Genomic DNA, 21,582 nt, shown 5'->3' with positions numbered 1-21,582 from the left:
GTTGAATTGGCTTCTTTTCCCATAGCCCTTACATTTACTCTTCTCATTTTTTTCCTTAATTATGGGTATAACAGGATACCTCTGAATTATTATAATTTACATTTCTCTGAATCTTAGATTTTTTTTTTCAGGTTGATAGTTTTAAAATTGCTGATATCCTTGGACAACCTTTCTATTGGTAAAATTTATCCTAATTTGTAGATTGTAATTAATGAAGTAGTAACAATACTAAATGTGTATGTACCAATGGTAGAGCAGGCAAATTCCTAGAGAAGATTTTAAGCCAGTTACAGGAAGAAATAGACAGCAAAACTTTTCTAGTGAAGGACCTTAACCGTTCCTCTCTCAGAATCAGACAAATCTAACCACAAAATAAACACAAAGAAGCTAAGGAGGCTAAGAGAATCCTAGAAAACCTAGATATGATAGATCTTTGGAGAAAAGTGGATAGGGACAGAAAGGAATATACCTTTTTCTCAGCAGTACATGGTACCTTCACAAAAACTGACCATAGATTAGGGCATTAAAAACCTTACAGTCAAAAGCAGAAAGGCAGAATTAGTAAATGCTTTCTTTTCAGACCACAATGCAATACAAATTATATTCAATTAAGGGGCAGGAAAAGATAGACTAAAAACCAATTGGAAATTAAATAGTCTAATTCTAAAGAATGAGTGCGTCAAACAACAAATCACAGAAACAATTCATAATTTCATTCAAGAATGACAATAATAGGATAACATGCCAAAATTTATGGGATGCAGTCAAAGCAGTTTTTAGGGAAAATGTTATATCACTAAATAGCTACATGAGTACAGTAGAGAAAGGTGAGTTCAGTGACTTAGACATGCAATTAGAAAAGCTAGAAAAAATAACAAATTAAATCCCCTTAATTAAATATAAAATTAGAAATTCTGATACTTAAAGGAGTAATTAATAAAATAGAAACTTAGAAAACTATTGAACTAATAAATAAAAGTAAGAGTTGATTTTATGAAAAAACCAACAAATTAGATAAACTTTTGCTGTGTGCTTTCTAGAGTCCCCAAGTTGGGGTGCTAAAATATACTATGCTTTCTAGAGCCCCCACACTGCGGTACCAAAATATACCCTCCAAACTAGCTCTCAAGAGGATCTCAGGACCAGACCAACAACTTGGTCTTAGTGGAGGAGTTATGAGGTGAGACTCATGTGGATAGTAAAACATGCAGTCCATTTATTCCAAATTCTCTTAGCCTTATATGCCCTAATACCCTTATATAACTATAGCAACACTATGCATGCACTAAGTATATACTGAGCATGTGGGACCACATAAACAACTTGCTATTGTATGTAAATGACTCTTTTCCACTTGGTGTCACTCTGTTTCAACTACAATATAGATTGTTACCACCTCCACTTCTTAGGAAGTTCAAGAGCCCTTAGGGAAAATGGGGAGTGGAATCAGACATTGTCAGCAAGTTTCCTCTGCACTGAAGGGTTTTATACCTCACCCAGAGTTCCCCCACTATCTATGGCCTTCTACAAACTTTGGTTATCTTGATCAGAAAAAGGAAAGATAAAAGACAAATCACTAGCATCAAAAATGAAAAAGGTGAATTTACCACCAAGGAAAAAGAAATTGGTCCAATAATTAGGAGCTATTTTGCCTAACTTTGTGGCAGCAAGTCTGATAATCTAATTTAAATGCATGAATATTTACAAAAATATAAATTGCCCAGGTTAACAGAAGAGGAAATAAATTACTTAAATAGTTCCATTTTAGAGAAAGAAGTTGAAAAAGTCATTAACAAACTAACTAAGAAAATATCTCTAGGGCCAGATGAATGCACAAATGAATTCTACTAAACATTTAAAGAACAATTAATTCCAATCCTATGTAAACTGCTTGGCAAAATAGGTAAAGGAGTACTGCCAAATTTCTTCTATGACACAAATATGGTACTGATACATGAAACAGGGAGAGTCAAAATAGAGAAAGAAAATTACAGACTAATCTCCCTAATGAATATTGTTGCAAAAATTTAAATTAAATATTTGTCAAGAGAGTACAGCAACTTATCAGCAGCATAATACACTATGACCGAGTGGGATTTATACCAGGAATGAAGGGTTGGTTCAATATCAGTAAAACCATTACCATAATTGAAATTATATGATAATCTCAGTAAATGCAGAAAAATCTTTTGACCAAATAACAGCAGCCATTTCTAATAAAAACAGGAGAGAGCACAGGGATAAAGGGAGCTTTCCTTAAAATAATAAGTTTTATCTCTCTAAAACTTACAGCAAGCATTATTTTTAATGGAGACAAGTTGGATACATTCCCTGATCTTTTGTTCTTCCAGATGAATTTTATTATTAATTTTTTTAGTCCTATAAAAACAAAAGCTCAAGAATATTCAAGAGAATTAATGAAAAAAAATAGAAAGCATTGCAGCTTAACAGCAGCCTACCTAAAATTATAAACTAGAAGTAATCAAAACATTTGGTATTGGCTAAGAAATATAGTGGTATGTCAGTGGAATAGATTAGATACACAAAACACAATAAATAATCAAGGCCTATAGCAATCTAGTATTTGATATCCTCCCCCCAATAAAAACTCATTATTTGAAAAAATTGCTAGGAAAAGTGGAAAATAATATGTCAGAAACTTAGAGTAGAGCAACATCTCATACCCCATACGAAATAAGGTCAAAATGGATACATGATTTCAACATAAAGAGGGACACCATAAAAAAAATTAGGAAAATATGGGATAATTTACCTATCAGATCTTTGGAGAAGGAAGAAATTTATGATCAAAGAAGAAGAGAGAACATTATGAAATGTAAAATGAACAATTTTGATTGCATCAAACTAAAATGTTTTTGCACAAACAAAACCAATAGAAGCAAGATTAAAATGAAAAGCTGGGAAAAATCATTATGCCCAGCATTTATGATAAAGGTCTCATTTCTAAAATACATAATAAAACTTTCTTTTTTATATATTTTACATATCATATATATGTATGTATAACATATAAATTATTAAAATATATCATTCTGCAATTGATAAATGATCAAAGGATATGAAAAGACAATTTCCAGATTATAAAATTTAAGTAACCTATAGTCATGTAAAAAAATGCTCTAAATCACTATTGATTAGAGAAATGCAAATTAAAACAACTCTGAGATACCACCTCACATATCTCAGATTGGTTAATATAACAGGAAAAGATAATAATAAATGCTGGAGAAGACATGGGAAAATTGGGACACTAATGCATTGTTGGTGGAGTTGTGAAATGATCCAACCATTCTGGAGAGTAATCTGGAACTATGTCCCAAAGGCTATGAATCAGTGTATACCTTTTGACCCAGCAGTGCCATAATTGAGTCTGTATCCCAAGAAAATCATAAAAAAGGGAAATGCACCTATATATGTAAAAATGTTTGTAGGAGTTCTTTTTGTAGTAGCAAAGAATTGGAAAATGAGTAAATGACCATCAATTGGGATATGGCTTAACAAATTGTGGTGTCTGAAAGTAATGGAATATTATTTTTCTTTAAAAAATGATGAACAAGTTGATTTTAGAAAGGTCTGGAAAAATTTACATGAACTGATACTGAGTGAAACAAGTAGAATCAGGAATACATTGTACATAATAGCAGCAAAAATGTATGGTGATCAACTATGAAAGACTTGGTTCATCTCAGTGATCCAAAGCAATCCCAATAGACTTTGAACAGAAAATGCCATCTGCATTCAGAAATAGAACTAAGGAGACTGAATGTGAATCAACACATGCTATGTTCAATTTTTTTTTTCTGTTTTTTTTTTTTATCTCTCCTATTGTTTTTTCCCTTTTGTTCTGATTTTTCTCTCCCAACATGATTCATAAAGCAATGTGTTAAAAATTTTATTAATTAATGAAAAAGCCCCCAAACAAATAAAAAATAAAATATTTACTTTTATTTAAAGTAAAATTTATATCTTACTTTTATTTTATTATTAAATTGGTGATTTTATAGTCTGATAATTCACTATTTATTTCATTGGTCTCTTTATTTTACTAATATAAGTATTAAGAAACATACATTTTTAAAAAAAACTACTTTTATTGCCATCCATAAATTTTATTTTATTTTATTACTATAAGACAGCTAGGTGAAACAGTGACTAAAGTCCTTGGCCTAGAATCAGGAAGATTCATACTCCTGAGTTCAAATATGGTTTCATAGTTATACTAACTATTTCTTCTTGGGCAAATCATTTAACCTCATTTGCCTGTTTCTTCATATATATATGTATATATATATATATATATATATATATATATATATATATATATATATATATATATATATATATATATATATATATATATAAAAGTTGGTGAAGTAAATGGTAAACCAATCTAGTAACTTTGCCAAAAGAAATAAAAATCTTACATGAGGCCACAAAGAATTGGGCAGACTGAAGATTAATGAACAACAACAATTTACTGCTATCTGCTTTAATATTAAATTTTTGATAATTTAATTTTTGACCTAATCCGTATATTTTCCTAAATTGATAATAAATACCCATCTTTTGTTCATATTCTGTTACTGATCAAAACATTTATTCTGTTATGACTTATAAAAGATATGTACAACATTTTTACCTTTCTGCATTTATTCAATTTTTTTTTATACATTATCAGTTTTTGTAAAGGTTTTTTTTTGTTGCTCATAAATAAGTCTACTTCTTAATACTTCCCTTTAGTAATTAAGAAAGGTCTATATAAACTAGTATTCATAATATTTTATTCAAATCTATATTTCCTTATTTACCTTACTGCTAATTTTGTCACAAATTCAATCATGTATTTATTTATTTATTTATTTTTTGCTGAGGCATTTGGGATTAAGTGACTTGTCCAGGGTCACACAGCTAGAAAATATTAAATTCTGAGGCCAAATTTCAACTCAGGTTCTCCTGACTTTAGGGCTGACTATTATCCACTGTACCACCTAGCTGCACCTTTTGTCATGAATTTTGTCATGAATTTATGCTGAAGTTACCTACTGTTGTCTTATTGTTGTTGTATATACTTTATTTAAACTTCTAAATTTTTTTGGTAAGCTTCTGTGCCAAGCCAAGCCAACTCTAAAAAATGGACCCATGAGCAGAGGAATTAGACTAGAGATTAAAAAATAAAAGCACAGGAATCTTATCTTTGTTATTTTTCTTTTTAGACCAGGGTGGTGCATTAAAAAAAAAAAAAAAAAAATTGGATTTGGAGTCTGAGTTCAATAGGATCTGCGCTCAAATGATATTGTTATTGCTTGCCATCTTTGTAAGCTTAGGATGTCTCACTTAAAAAAATTATTCACCTCTTTTAAAGTATTTAAATGCTTTACTAACTCATTACACACATCTCATATTGATATTGTTTTGTTATAAGAAAGCAGCATGGTTGTTTTAGGGTCAGTTTGGTTCAGATCAGTGTCCTTTCTCTTACACATGGCTGTGAGGTCCTGATCAAATACACTTGCAGTGTTCTCTGACAATTCTATAAATTTCTGAATAGTTTTCAATCTGCATTGGCAGAGTGAAGTTTGTCATTAGAAACTCAATACCAATGAAATCCTAGAGCTAAGCCCACATAACCCTCTAACCAAATTCATGCTCTTTGGTGCCTCAAATAAGGTAGTTTCCTTGTTTTTATATTTCAATGCTATTTCTTTTTTTATTTAATTTAATTTTTTATTAATTTTATAATTATAACATTTTTTTTAACAGTACATATGCATAGGTAATTTTTTACAACATTATCCCTTGTACTCTCTTCTGTTCCAAATTTTCCCCTCTTTCCCTCCACCCCCTCCCCTAGATGGCAGCCATTCCCATACATATTAAATATCTTATAGTATATCCTAGGTACAACATATATGTGCAGAACCGAATTTTGTTGTTGTTGTTGCAAAGGAAGAATTGGATTCGGAAGGTAAAAATAACCTGGGAAGAAAAACAAAAAATGCTCACAGTTTATACTCATTTCCCAGTGTTCCTGTTTATGGGTATAGAGCTGATTTTGTCCATCAATGCAATTTCTTTAGTATAATTTCTTTTTAAATCATGTTATTTTTTATTTAAGTGAAGTATAAGAAGTTTTAATCTAGTCCTCTTCCTTAATGCTAAATGTGATTTTTTTTTCTAACTTATTTTATTTTCTATTTTATTCTTCCATTTTAAGGGTCAATTTTATCTATTAAAATTCAAGGCTATAATTTTTAAGTTCGTTTTCTTATCAAATTCTATTCTATCCTATTTAAAAAAAAATCATCACTAGGTACCTACAACTTGTTTTGTTTGAATCACTCTGAACCTAGGATTCTTCTTTCCTTTTTATCTATGATACAGAATGTTGTATGTTGCCTATTTATCCCTTCATAACAGAGAAACTTCTTTTCTTCTCTCATTTTCTTGACCAAGTCAGTTTACTTTCTACTCTAGGATACTTTTTCCCCCCTGATCACCCAAACCCACAGCTAATTGTTCTTTGTTTTATTAATTAACATCAAAAATGGTACTTTGTTAGGAGTCTTAATTATTCTTATAGCATATGAACAATGAGGCATCTGACTTTTATAGGCTATTTGAACTTTTTGCATTTATTATATTTCTTTTTATTTCAGAATTTATATTTCAAAATCTCTTCTTGTCTCCTCATCTTTCTCAAAAGGAATAATTGGAACTCAGTGATTCTGTTGAAAATCTTTCTTTTCCCCCCATTGAATATGTTTAGGTTTAAGATGTTATATTTAGACAAATGCCATTTTCCTTGCAATTTTGATGTCATAATTGAGTATTTCCTTTAATTTGTCAATCAGTAGTCCCGATTTAAAGTGGAATTCTGTTGTAAATTAGTCATATCCTCTTGTCATATTATGGAACTTTCTTTTTGACCATGAAACTCTTTTTGGAGAAAGTTAAATTTAGTGCTTTCTGATGGTTCCAGTTGTACTATATTCATCTATCCTTTGTTCTCTAATTCAAACAATTCTAGGCAGTTTTCTTGCATAATTTCCTGAAAAACAGACTTTTATATCATCATATTTTCTGGGACATGAATTATTCTTAGGTTGTCATGCTGAGTATATTTCAAGGTCAATTGCTTTGATTTTTAGAAACCTCAAGTTTTCAGTATATTTTTATTTAGCTCTAATATTTCTTTTTTACATCTCTGAATTTCTGTGTTCCATCTATGCTATTTCCCTTTGCAGAATGTACATTGCTTAATTAAAAATTTTACCCTCTCATTTAAACCTCAATTTTTGTCTTTAAGGTTCTTTTTTTTTCAAGACTATCATTTTTTTCTTATCATTTCCTTTAACTAATTAAGATTCTTAAACACTTTGAGGTATTTAATCTAGCCCTAGTTGGAGTTATTTAATATTATTTGTTGGCTCCATAACATTTCTTCAGAGCATTAGATTTCTTTTTCTTTATCCATTGATTCAATATCCCTTCTACATTTTTTATGTGTTTTTTTTCCTTGAGGATATTTCTTTCTTTTTTTCTTTTTTTTTGTGGATCTTATTATTTTACTTTATTACTTAGATTTATTGCTATTTTGAAGTGTAAAAGGAGAAATAGGCTTTGAGATAATCATTCACTAAATTATATTATTGAAGTTCCCTGCATATGTATATTTATGAGACTTTGTTAGCAGGTCACTCCATCCTTTGCCAATAGTTGATCTTTCTTCTTGAAGCTGGATCAGAAATCTAGTTCCTGTTCTTAGGCACCAAGTTATTAGCTAAATGTTCAATTCTTGGATTTAATTTTCTCTTCTGAATATTCCAATCTTAATCAAAAGTAATGAAGAAAACATTCTACTTGAATCTTTTAAGTCTCCATTTTTTCCGGGGAGAGGGGAAACTAGGGCTTTGTAAAACTTTAGCAATACTTTCTAGATTCTTTATGATAGATTGGAGATTTAGATATGTAGAACTAGGAAGGATCTTAGAGGTAAATTCTGGGGGAGCTAGTGTGGCAGCATGGATAGAGCAATAGATTTGTGATTAGGAAGATCTGGGTTCATAATCTATCCCTGGTGCTTGGCTAGTTAACTAATCTTGCTAAGCCCCAATTTCCTCATATGTAAAGAGAAAAAGTTTGTAATAAGTTTCTTCCCAGGTCCTTGCTAGATAGAAATCTATGCTCCTTTGATCCATCTATCTAGTTCAATCCTCTCATTTTACACTTAAAAAGACTGAGGTTCAGATGTGTAAAGATATTTACTCATTGTCACATAATTAGTAAGCATCTGAAGCAAAATTTGAACCCATCTGTTTTGATTCTATTCTCAATGTTATTTCCCTGGTAGTATTGCCACATGGATCAATACAGGTGTTTAGCAGTTGTAAGTTTTGAGAGTTCTTTGGGGGTTCTCCATCATATCTTGGTTACATGCTTTAGGAAGACAGAAAACTTCTATTGTTAATGTCAGGTTGACAAATAGCTATCTCAAATCTTCTAAGCAAAAACTAATCAATCACTATCACTCTTCTTTTCTTTTTATGACCCTTTATTTGGTGTCACCTGAAAATTCACATCATCATTTCATGTTTGTCATGAAACTATTTCCCTTAGAGATATTCTTTTGTAAGCTAGAACATAGGAGATGCTAAATAAATGCTTGTTGAATATAATGAAATTGAATTAAAGAGCTTTTCAAACATTCCCTGATCAAAATATTTTTGATTTCTCATCTAAAAAAAAGTATTCCTGATAATCATATATCCTAAATTATTCTTAAGAGTACTGAGAATCTTATAGTAAGCATTGGGTATTCTCTACCTTATCTAAGAATTCTACATTTTGGGCTATGAAGTCAATTAAACATTTGCATGTGTCTTTGGCTCTTACTGTAGGCTTTAAATTTTGATACTGTGAAATTCAGATTCTCTGTCTTTTTTTACTTAATGTAATCTTTTGCTAGATATAGTGTCAGTCCATAATATATACATACATAGGTTTCAATCTTTGTACAAATACCAAATTTAAAAAAAAAGAAAGAGTAAGATTGACAGTAGTCAATATCTGTCCATAGCTAATATAGAAGGATTTTTCACATTCTCCAGTTCTGAGATGTACCAATACCATCAAGGCAAGTTGCCCACTTAATTCTTGATTGGGGAGAGTGTTTTGGAAGCTGAGAATATTTGCTAAACAACAGGAAAAGAATGATCCATGAACAAAACACAGTCAATAAGAGATCCTCAATAGTTCCAAAATCAGTAAATCAATTTATTCTTTTAAAACCAGGCCTCTGTTTAACTATAAGTTTTGACATGTGCTAAGGATCCTGTGATGTTCTCCCCTTCAGCCCATTTAATTGATCAACCAATCAATAAGTGTTTGTTAGATTCCTGCTACATACCTGTCACTCTGCTAGGCAGAAGAAATACAAAAGCCTGACCACAAGAATATTTTACTAGAAGGATTCATTATCTTCACAGATAAGTAAAAACATAATATCCACAGTACAAAATAAATATTAAGTTTTGGGGTGAATATTAACAACTGAGTTGTCTTGAACGTGGCAGCTCTTAAGATAGGTCTTAAAAAGAGCTGGAAGTTGAAGAAAGAATAAGCAAATTCATTATGAAAGACAGTCTGCAAAAGCATGGATTTAGAGAGATGTATACTAGTTATGGAGAACAATTTAGGCCAGTTGGGCTGGAGCATAGAGTGTTTAAAAGAATTTAATTTTTAAGCAACCAGGAAAAGTAGGCTGTTTATCTGAGGAAGCCTTTAAATGCTAGGGTAGTTTGTATTTTATCCTAGTATGATAAGATGTCATTGATGTTTCAACAACTTGGTAATTATATAAAGGGAGGAGTTAACCAATTCCAACAAAATAAATAGCCAACAATAATAATGTTAGTATTAGCATTCAGATTTTCTTGATAACACAGCTTCTTAGAATCTATTCAGAGATCATAGTTTATAGATCTTAGAGGGATGGAAAGAGAGAGAATGAGAGGAAAAAAAGAGACTTTGACTATTATTAGGTGATAGCAAACACATCTAGAAAGTAATAAAGATGTGAATACATACATTCAAAAGAGCCTCATCTGGATCATGAAACTCTTCATATAAATTATAGTTTTAAGTCTGTAATTTTTGCCTTAATGAGAAACAACAAGGATAATAAATCACATGTAGCAAAAACTTAATAGACTTATGCTGAATTGAACTGAGAAATGTTCAGATAATATGCTAAGTAGGGACCATACCCATCTTTTTGCATTTACAATTGAATGATAGTGGGATATATGTAAATGGTGAAACATGTGACAAATTGTGTTAAGTTCTTACTAAGTGCTAAAGAGATAATGAGATTTTAGGTTCTTACTAAGTGCTAAGTCGGTACTTGACAGTTCTCTAGTTCAAGCCTTTACTGGGAGTTTTTACTTGTGAATTCCTGGGGAAGAGCTTGCATGCTTAGGAGGAGCAAGTTCATTGGTTGAAGTAATTTTTCCCAGAAGCCCGTGCATTATCCCACGCCCATTCTCTGGGAGGATAAAAGAGGGAAGTCACTATTCTGGACCAGAGTTAACGGCAACTGTCTGGAGACAATGGTTCTGAAGAAGAAGAAGAAGAAGAAGAAGAAGAAGAAGAAGAAGAAGAAGAAGAAGAAGAAGAAGAAGAAGAAGAAGAAGAAGAAGAAGAAGAAGAAGAAGAAGAAGAAGAAGAAGAAGAAGAAGAAGAAAGGAGGAGGAGGAGGAGGAGGAGGAGGAGGGTTAATTTTAAGAAATTTTCCCTTCTCTGTAGCCACAAATATAAGTTTCATATGTTTCCTCTTTTTGGCATAGTTTTCTTGGAGCACAGCAATAATTCTCGTTGTGCAGATTCTTTGCACTTTTTCTCTCCAGTATGTTCCAAATATTTACTTAAATTTCAAGACATAGAGGCCTGTTTTAAATGAGATACTTTGTTGTCAATGTAGATCAGGTAACCTTCTTTATACTTTTCTTACTATTTAATTGTCTCTATCCTCTTCTCCCACTTCATTATAGGGTGAAAATAACTAATATTTATGAAATATTAAATTGAGTAGACATTTCAACATTATAGGCAGTTATGATACTATGAAGTAAACAGAACTATATAAGTACTTTTTGCCTGTCTTGATGTCTCCAATGATTAAGGTGCCTAGCATGTAGAAATAATAAATCCTTGTTGACTTAATGACTGCCTTGGAATATAAGAAAGACAATTTGGCACGACCTCTTGCCTATTTACTGAATGTAATCATGTTCTTCTTTTTCTTTATTTTAGGAGTTCAGAACTTCACTGATACTACTCTGTTACCTTACACGTCTTATTCCTATTACATCTTGACTACAAATGTGCATGGTTCAGCAAGGAGTGTAACTGTGACTTACAGAACAAAATCTGGGACCCCAGAAGGAAATCTGAATCTCTATCATATCATTCCCATTAGCCCGTATTCTGTGACATTGTACTGGACTACTCCCTTAAATGATTCTGGCCCTATAGAAAAATATATTTTATCATGCATTCCTTTAGATAGCTTTCAGTCTTGTGGCTCATATGAAGGTCTTGACACCTTAGTCACCATTTGGAATTTAGTTCCATTTACAAAGTACCGCTTCTCTGTTCAGGCCTGTACAAGTGGTGGATGTTTACATAGCTTACCGCTTATCCTAACTACTGCTCAGGCACCGCCCCAAAGAATGGACCCTCCTACAGTACAGACAATCAGCTCCACAGAACTCTATGTAGAATGGCATCCACCAGAAGAACCAAATGGTAGGAATTCCAGGGTGTCATAGCCATTGAGGATTGTGTGCCATTGTAGAATATGAATAGGAATCTAGAAATTTGGAATTATGTATTGCAAAGCTGTGGTTAGGTCTCAAGTGTGGAATAGTCATTGAGAAGCAATTTCAAAAGATGAAAGATATTAGTTGTCCTGGTCAGTGGAGCAAGTACGTTTCTTTTAATCTAATCAAAAATTCCATTCAATTAAATTGCCCGTTAAAAGGCTAGTATTATCTTTGCTCCTAATGACATCTGCCACAACAGGAATGATGTTTATAATTTGAAACTCACTTGTGAAATGCATTATATTTGACTGTGTCACATGTTAGGTCACCCACATGCAGTAAATTTTCTCCTTTAAGCAAGAAAAAGATGTAAAAATAATAAAAAATATGCATATAGGGTAGGTGACTCCATTAAGTTAATTTTAGTGTTGATTATATTGAGCCTTTGGTTATATAGGCCAGACTTGCATATTAAGATTTTTAGTAATGTAACATTATGTACTTTTTTATGGCAAGACCCTATGAGGTATTAGTTTTTCTTTGTTACACTCTATGACTTATTTGCTGATAACAAGCAGAAAATAGCTAAAATATTGTCATTTTTATGCATATCAGCCAGAATTAAAAGAAATAGCCAACCAAAGAGAATTATAATCCCAAATTAGAGGAATAGTTGTCAAATCCCCAAACAGAATTAGTTCTTCTTGTTTAATAATAGAAGTGTTAGCTTTCCCCTTGGGATGGATTTTACCAGTTATAAGTTGCAATTTCTGTGGCTACTTTTGTATTTGACCATGTTATGCAGAGTAAGGGTTTTGCCCATAGAACTAAAATTTAGAGGACACCTACAACATTTGCAATTTTTCAGCAGTGCAGGAACAATGGAATTTCATATGTACTTTATAAGAATAGTTAGTGGTATTTTTCCAGTGGCCACAGACCAAGTAAACTGCTATTTGTCCTGGATGATTTGCCTATCTTCCTCCCTACCCATTTCATAGACTCCCTAACAGTGTTATTTCTGTCACCTCTACATGGGGCCTTATGCCAGGGTCTCACCTCCTTAATTTACCTAAACATTTGGTTTTAGGATATGATTCCTCAGCTTCTTAGGTAGGTTTTAGTTCTCTTTAGCATCAAAAGAGGGTTATTGTTGTTATTGGTGCATATATGTGTGTGTATGTGATCACTTTATTGCTTAGTGAACTATAAAATATCAAATTGTTTGATAAGATATATTGATTTGTATATTTTAATTTCTAGGAATAATTATCAGATATGAACTTTACATGCGAAAATTACAATTTAATGATGAACCAAGTATGACAGAAACGAGGGTTTTTCAGAACAGTGGATGGCTAAATCCTCAACTAGTTACAGCATCAGCCAATGAAAATGCCTTAACACCTCCCAAAACAACTACAATTATTACTGATTTGGAGCCATACACTACATATGAATTTAGTATTGTAGCTGTGAATATGGCTGGTAGTGTGTCTTCAGACTGGATAATTGGAACAACAGCAGAGTCAGGTAATGGTTAACTATTCCTTTCCTTCCCTTTTTGCTTTCTTCCCTTCCTCTCTCCCCATGCTGTGGCTCTGCTGTCCTTCTGCTATCCCTCTGTTATTTCTTCCTTCCTCTCTTGCCTCCATCCCTCTCTCCTTATTCTATCTTCCCTTCCTGCCTTCCTTCTTTTCTCCTTCCCTCCTTCTTTCTTTCCTTCCTTCCTTCCTTGTCTCTAAATTTAGTGTTATTTCTACTGCACAATACTACTTACTTCCCCAATCTTCTTCTACTCTTTGATATGAGATGTCTCCTTATCTATTAATTCTTTTTTGTCATATAAGATAGATGGATATTTATGCATTCAAGGTAATTATATTTTAATCATACCTTGGGTAATAAAATACCAGATAACTTAAAATGAAAGGGGAGAAAAGAGAAATCACATGTTTGTTTCAGCAAGAGAAAAAAGGAATCATGAATGATTTCCTCCAGTAAATTCTGTTCAAAACTCTATCAGGTTATGAAGGTTATTTGGGGTTTTGAAGGTTAAGCCAAGAAAAGCACAAAACTCATCAGGTCCTAACACTCTGTAAAGATTTTTCTAACACACATTTTTGATAAAATTGTATGTCTCTTGTTTGAAGATCAACATAGCTAAATGAGAGACTCTGACATCAGTCGATCAACAAGTATATATTAGCTGTTTACTTTGTGCCAGGACTATGTGCTATGTACTAAGTGAAATAGTATATCCCCTCCAGGAGCTTACATTTGAATAAGAAAAATAACTACCCAAAACAGTGTGTATGTGTGTGTGCATGTGTGTGTACATCTGGGTGAAAATATCCACATGTACACTACAAGGTAATTTGGGAGGAAGGGCCTTATTAACTGAGAGTGGAATCAGAAAAGAACTCATGTCGAAAGTAGCAAAGTTTTTTGAGAGCTTTGATGAAAACCAAATATTTGAAAGGGCAGAACTAATGAGGGACCAACATCCTTGGTTGGGTGACAGCTAATACAAAGGCATGGAGATAGGAAAAGTGTTGTATGGGCAGAATAGTAAATAGGCCACATTTAGATTATAATATAGATATAAGCTAGCCTAGATTATATAGTTTGTGGAAAAAAAACAATGCATAAAACTGGGAAGTCAGGCTGGTTGGGATCCCATGCGAGAGAAGTTTACAAATGTTTCTAGACAAGAAATGACTGGAGTTAAATGTGGGGTGTGTGTGTGTGTGTGTGTGTGTGTGTGTGTGTGTGTGTGTGTGAAAGAGAGAGGGAGGTGAATGGGGGACAGAAGAAAAGGGGAGTGGGACAAGGAGAGAGGAGGAGAAATTTAGGAAAATTGAAAGCTATGTGGACGATATATTATGTAAGGAGGGACATTGTCATCATTACCACTACCATCCCTAGTGCTTTCATGTTGCAAAGCACTTTACAAATGTTATTTCCTTTGTTCTTCACAACAAGTTTAGGAGTTAGGTGCTATTATTATCCCCATTTTACATATGAGGAAACTGAAGCAGACAGAAGCTAATTGACTTGCACAGGGTCCGCTAATAAGTATCTGAAGCTGGATTTTAACTCATCTACCTGACAACAGGTCCAAATTTCTATCCTAATAGGAAGTTACTGCAATAAGGATAGTAAGAGATAATGAGGGTTTGAACAAGAGTGGTGGCAGTGTAGTGGAAAGATTTGGAAATTTGTGGGAGATGTTAGAGTGAGGGGTTGGGGATGACCCTGAAGTTAAGAACTTGGGAGAATGGAAGTGTAAGATTCTGGTTAGTTTTCTGGAGTTCTTGGGACCAGCCTTTCTTTTAGCAGAGTAAACACTACAAGAATAGTCAGGGATAAAGTCCGAAATCTTTATTATCTCCTTCGGTCTATCTCCTTTCCTAAGGCTAGACTGGCTTTCTTTTCTCTCTCAAAGTGAAGGAAGCAGGAGAGCCACCAGGACAGTCTTTATCTTGAAGTCTGTGTCTGGCTGAGTTTGTCCCAGTTTATATGCTCTATTACAATTACATTACACTGAGTATAAACCATTATATCACTAGGGAACCATTATTTGTTGTAAGATTAAATCAATCATACTGAACTAAAGAACTCACATGCTAAACTAGATAGCTATTGTCTTATCAATTCCACTGCTTTAACACCTTGTTGTAGGATTAAATCAATCATACTGAGTTCCTGCCCTTTACATGGGAGGACTAAGATATCCTTGAGGTAATTTTTTTAATTAGAAAAATTAAAAAGTGTGAGTAGTTTTTAAATAAAATTGTATGGGGCACCATGAGTTTGATGTACCTATGAGATGCTGAGTTCAAAATTTCCAGTATGCAGTTGCTGATGAAGCATTAGAACTCAGAAGAAAGACTAGGTTAGGATACTTACATCTAGGAGTCATTTGCCTATTCCTGCTGGTGAACAGACATTTCAGTCATGTCCAGCAGTTTGTGATTCCATTTGGGGTTTTCTTGGCAAAGATATTAGAGTGGCTTGTTGCTTCCTTCTTCAGTTCATTTTATGCAAGGAAACCAAGGCAAACAGCGTGAAGTGACTTGCCCAGAGTCACACAATTAGTAAGTATTTGAGGGCAGATTTGAACTCAAATGATGAGACTATAATGAGAGAAAAAAGAAAAGGGCCTAGGCCAAAATCAGTACAAGCAGCAGAGAATTGATCCATACTTTGTTGCATATCAATTTTGGAGGCTGCATTGAGCACACAATCATCTGCAAACAAAAAAAACCCCAAACCCCAATATTCCCTCCACTTTGACTTTGGGTTGTAGCCTTTTCAAGCTGAAGAATTTACCATCAGTGCAGTATCTGACTATGATTCTATGTTTGTCCTCATTGAAGATTTTGACAACATGGCTGAAAACATCACGCTAAAAAGCATGGAAATAAGCACACAGCCTTGTTTGATTCCAATGGGGATGGGGAAAGCTCGAGAGCATTGCCCATTGCCCAGAACCCAGGCAAGCATGACATCATGAAACTGACATACTAGACTGATAAACTTCTCTGAGCAACCAAATTTTGACTTAATTGTCTATAAGCCCTCAAAGATTTTGGTCAGATCTACAAATGTTGTATTCAGACCTCTGTTCTAGCCCTGGAATTTTCCCTTGAGTTATCGGGCAGTAAACACCATATTGACTGTTCCTTAGTCCTTCTGAAGCCATATTGGCTCTTAGGGAGATGATCTTTTTCCAGGTGTTGGCCATCCTATTAAGGAGAATTCTGGCAAGAATCTTGCCAGCAGTGATTAAGAGAGAGATCCCACTGTGATCGTCACCATACACCCTTTACCTAAGGACTCTCATGGTTAGTAGGCATGATAGGCAGAAAATATCAGCAAAGGAGCCTGAGAAGAAATAAACAGATATCAGGAACCCAGAAAAATCAGTGTCACAAAAGGAGGAGAGAGGACAATTTTTGATATTATTTAACTAAAATTGATTCCTCTGAAGTTATCAGTGAATTTCTAAGTTTACAAATTTAAATATTTCCTCACTTATCATACTTCAGCATCTTGCAGCATGTGACTGTGTTGTATGTCATTTTGGATACTCTCTCCTTTCTAAGTATTTATGATTTGTCCTCTTGTCTTCTTCCTACCAATACAATTATGCCTTTTCAGTCTTCATTGCTAGTTTATCTTATAAACTTAAAGTTACCCTGATACTATCTTGGGCATTCTCTTTTCCTTCTATATTCATTCAATTAATGATCTCCTCAGCTCCTGTCTCCACACAGATGACTACTTTTTCTTCCTTCTTTTTCGCTTTTCCTCTCTTCTTCTGTTTGAGATCAGAGTTGAACTTAGATCCTATTGACTCCAGGGATGGTGATCTATCCTCTGTCCCCTAGGTGTTCCCTTGCAGATGATTTCTAAATGAATATAGACTCCCATACTACTCTTTCTCCTCAGTTCAAATTTACATTATTAACTGCTTACTGAACATTTTGAACTCAATGTGTTTTAAATATGTCAAATTTATCATGTCCCAAACAAAACTCATCTTTCTCCCAGAACCTACCTGCTTCCCTGTTAAGCTGTAGCCTCTCTTTCACTCATCTCACATAGCCAGTCAGAAAATGGCAAAGTTTGTGATTTTGATGTCCCCATCTTCTCTCACAAATACACTCTTCTCTTGATTCACTTAATTTGTTTAGGCCATTATCATTGTTTGACTGGATTGTTGCAATATTTTCCAAATTGAAGAGCTACCTTCTGATCTTAAACCTTTCCTCACTGTAGTTCATCTCCATGTAATTGCCAAAATTGCTTTTTCTGAAGTGCAGTCTGACCATATCACATCACCTCTTTTCTCCCTCCTCCAATCAAGTAATTCCATTGCCTCCCTATTACTTTTACCAAACTGCTGTTTGCCACCCAAAGCCCTTCATGACATAGTCCTTTCTGAACTTGCAATTCTTCTTATACACCATTTGTCCTTCACATACTTTACAGACCGTCACAGTGACCTTCTTGTTCTTGATACATGATGCACTGTGTCCCATCTTAGTGCCTTTGCATTTACTATTCTCTATTCCTCCAATTCTCTTCTTATTATCTTTGTCTCTTAAAATTATTGGCTACCTTTAAGACTTCTCTAGGAAGTATTTGCCATTTAAATACCTCCCTCCTAAGATTATGTTTACCTACACTCTATATGTATCTCATATATATATGTATGTATATTTATGAAAAAATTATTTTGTGTCTCTCTACCTCACTTCAATTCATACACATGTCAAGATATCACCATTGTAATGTTATTATTCCTGTTTGAGAATAAAAGAGAGTAACATATATATATATGTTATATATATATATATATATATATAACATCAGTATTTGTGTGTATATGTCTATGTACACACATACATATATGTATATTCATTATAAAGGTCGTTCTTTAAAGGTAGGGGATATTTCCCCTTTATATTTGTATCTCTAATGCTTGGCACAGTTCTGAACACATGATTGAATCCTTAATAAATGCTTGTGTCGATTGATTGGTCCTTTCACTTCCAGCCCTGGATGTCACAACTAAAGCTCACAGAAAAGAAAATCAATTAAAATTGTTTTGAATCAGTTTCTCAAGACTAGTAGCTTGGGTAAAAGATTCTTTCTTTTATGTACTTAGTAAAATTAAAAAACAACATCTTTCCTTACATGGAAAATTTTCACTTATATTCATACACAACTCTCCTCCTGTGATGCTCTTTGTCCAAAGAAATCCAGATCCTGATCTATATTTGAATCATAAGGTCTTTTGAGAAAAAGTCATTTTTACGTTTCCATACATGGGAATATTCATGAACAGAATGTTCATTGTGCTTGAGGATCTCTTAATGACTATTAGCCATCTTGGACAAATAATAGTATCATGCTATCACAAGTGATGAGGCATGGAATTCTGGAAGGGGAAAATCAAGGTCAGGAATGAAAAGTAATGGGTGAAAATGCAATACTGGACCCTCATAATATTATGGGTCACTGGCTAATGGAAGTGAGATGAGGTCCTTTGGTAATACACCTTTGGTTAGCACATTTTGAAATCCATATCAGGATACCAAAGGTAGCAGAAGAATATATGTGTGTGTATGTATGTGAACATTCCAACTAAGATTTATTTAAAACTTCTTAAAGTCACTGTGGGTAGTAGAATCCTTTAAGTTTACTTATTTTTGAGTGGTATTTTTCAGATGGAAAACTGGTTTGTCTAGATGTAATATTTTTTGTCAAAGAATTTTTTTTATGACTTGTCCTCATTTTATTACTAGCTCTTTGAAGCTTTTCCACTTAAGTGAATGTGACTTTGCTTCACATACCTAAAACAGGAAAACCACGTGATTAACAATGATGGAGATTAATTTCATGTCTTCTTGTTACACAGAAAAAGATTGCATTTAATATGTTTGTGCAATGAAGCCTTTTCTTTTGGTCAGAGCTATGTGGTATGAGTCAGGCTTTATTTCAATGAGATCTTCTTAAAAGTATGAATTTTTCATTGATTCTTTCTCAATGGTTTCCTATCTTCTTGGAGATATTTGGTATTATCTTTTATTTATTTATTTTTAATATTGCCCTAATGATAAGATTTTTAAATTCTGTACATAGGAAATAACTTTATTTATATATGCTATAAAACAATAAGAAAATGCATTTTGAATTTGAATATTTTTAAAAGGAGGGGTTTGATTTGAAATAATTTTAGGAAATAGAACTAATATATAAATACTGTTAGAAAACTTGTAATCATGATACAAAACAATTAAAAACAAAGCACATAATTCAATGTTTTATCTGTCTTCAGCTCCTGTTTTCATGCCCCCACCTTCAGTATTCCCTCTATCTCCATATTCAGTAAATGTGTCTTGGGTGAAACCAGAAAATAATGCAACAAGGGGAGAAGTAACAGCATATAAAGTCAACTTGATTTCAGAACAAATACCTTATCAGCTAGACTTCCTTGCTGTTTCACAGGTACTGTTATTTTCCATCTTCTACTTCATTAAATGTTGGCTAATGTGTTATATTATTAGCCTTACTGAAAATATAATTTTCATTCTAAAGTTCTCTTTACTAGAGAACTCTTTTGGTTAGATAATAAGTCTTGATAAATACATTTAGATATATGTATATTTCTTTTATTTGAAATTTAATCACATATGTATCCAAAAGAACTGAAATAAATATTAATATTATATCATTAGCCTTAAAAGAGGATAGAACATCAGTAACCACCAACCTATTTGCCTCCTTATCTTTAAAAATATTTATGAAAATTATCTAGATATATATCAAGGGTGCCTTTGATTAAAACTGTAAGGAGCAAGTTTTCATAAACTTTTGTTTTTCCCATTAGACTTTTAAAATCACTTTGTTGAATTAAAGGTATAGCAAATAAAAGATGTTCAAGTATTATCTCAAGTTTGTCTTTGTTAGCCAGGGGACCACACAGCAAAGTGCCTGGTTTATAACTAGATAACTACTTTTTGATTGAGTTTTCACTTATTGATTTCTTAAAAAAAAAGATTTAACTTTGTAGAACGAATAAAAACTTTAGCCTTTTATTTCCCAACAATATCATTCTTTTGTTAAGATTATGTAAGATTGCTTAATAAATATATCCATATTGTGTGGAGGAGGGGCAGAAAAGAATTCTCTGAAAATAGGCAGATATTTGCTCACGAAACAAATTTGTCCTTGTTTTGGAAGATGTACAGTATGCAAATGCAAGATGATGAGTGACAAAGTTGTAGGAATGACCTGACTCTGGCCAGTCCCCTAGCAATTTAGTTTTAATTTTGGAACAAATATGTTTTTTAAAGAAATAGTTGTAGAATAAACTAATTTTATTTTTAAAAGAGAGATTTGCTTAATCATAGTAATTGAAAGATATTAATAAAATATATTCAGCAAGAATACTACCTTGATTCAGTGGAATGCAGATTCTTTCCTTCTGTTTTTCATGGTCAAGAAGTTTCTTATGACTTTTATACACAGACAAGTGTGTGTATCATGGACATCTCCAAATTTCTTCTAAAATTCCCTGTCTTTGCTGAAGACAAAATGATCCTTTCAGTCTTCTTAGTTGTGTAAGGCACTGTGAAATGAGATTACTTTCAAAGCCAATAGCTATCTGATAAATTCTGAATAAATTGGTTCCTCATATTATAGAATACATGAATTTGTGTGGTTCCTTTGCCCATTTCTAGTCAGAAGTTTACAGTCAATTTGAAGTTCTCTGAGAACTTTCTCTATCTTTATTTCATCCTTCATACTATAACCAGAGTAATCTTGCTTAAACATAGATTGGTTATGCTATTTTGATCAAAAATCTTCAGGTGATCGCTGTTATGTACTTGTTAAAATTCAAACTCTTTCACTATGTGCTTATAACTCTACTTTCAGGCAACACCTTATCTTTCCAAGCTTCTCTCTCATGACTAACCTCAATGTATACTTCAGTCAAACTGGGATAATGTATACTTTGAACACACCCCATACTTTTTTTTTTTTTTTTTTTGTCTTTTGTATTCCTACAGGTCTTTAAACCAACCCAAAGGTCACTGCTCTATGAATTCTTCCTTGGTCTCTCCTGTTAATAATAATCTTTTCCTTCTCCACAGACTTCACATTAAACTTTGCTTAATACCTTTCAAATTCCATTACATTATTATTTTTCATTATAGTTACC

The 21,582-nt window shown here is 33.0% G+C and overlaps 1 protein-coding gene across 1 annotated transcript in view; it reads left to right on the top strand.

The window, feature by feature from the left end:
- The window catches only part of USH2A (usherin), a 1,025,480-nt gene that overhangs the window by 224,341 nt on the left and 779,557 nt on the right, over positions 1-21,582 (top strand). Inside the window, exons 16-18 of the mRNA XM_074264677.1 lie at positions 11,332-11,826; positions 13,107-13,376; positions 19,696-19,865. Of these exons, the coding sequence (XP_074120778.1) occupies positions 11,332-11,826; positions 13,107-13,376; positions 19,696-19,865 (935 nt within the window). The remainder of the gene's footprint in view (positions 1-11,331; positions 11,827-13,106; positions 13,377-19,695; positions 19,866-21,582) is intronic.

Source organism: Sminthopsis crassicaudata, chromosome 4, assembly GCF_048593235.1.
Source record: "Sminthopsis crassicaudata isolate SCR6 chromosome 4, ASM4859323v1, whole genome shotgun sequence".
NCBI lineage: Eukaryota > Metazoa > Chordata > Mammalia > Dasyuromorphia > Dasyuridae > Sminthopsis > Sminthopsis crassicaudata.
Note: the sequence above shows the minus strand (reverse complement) of the source record. Positions and strands in the feature narration are given on the sequence as shown.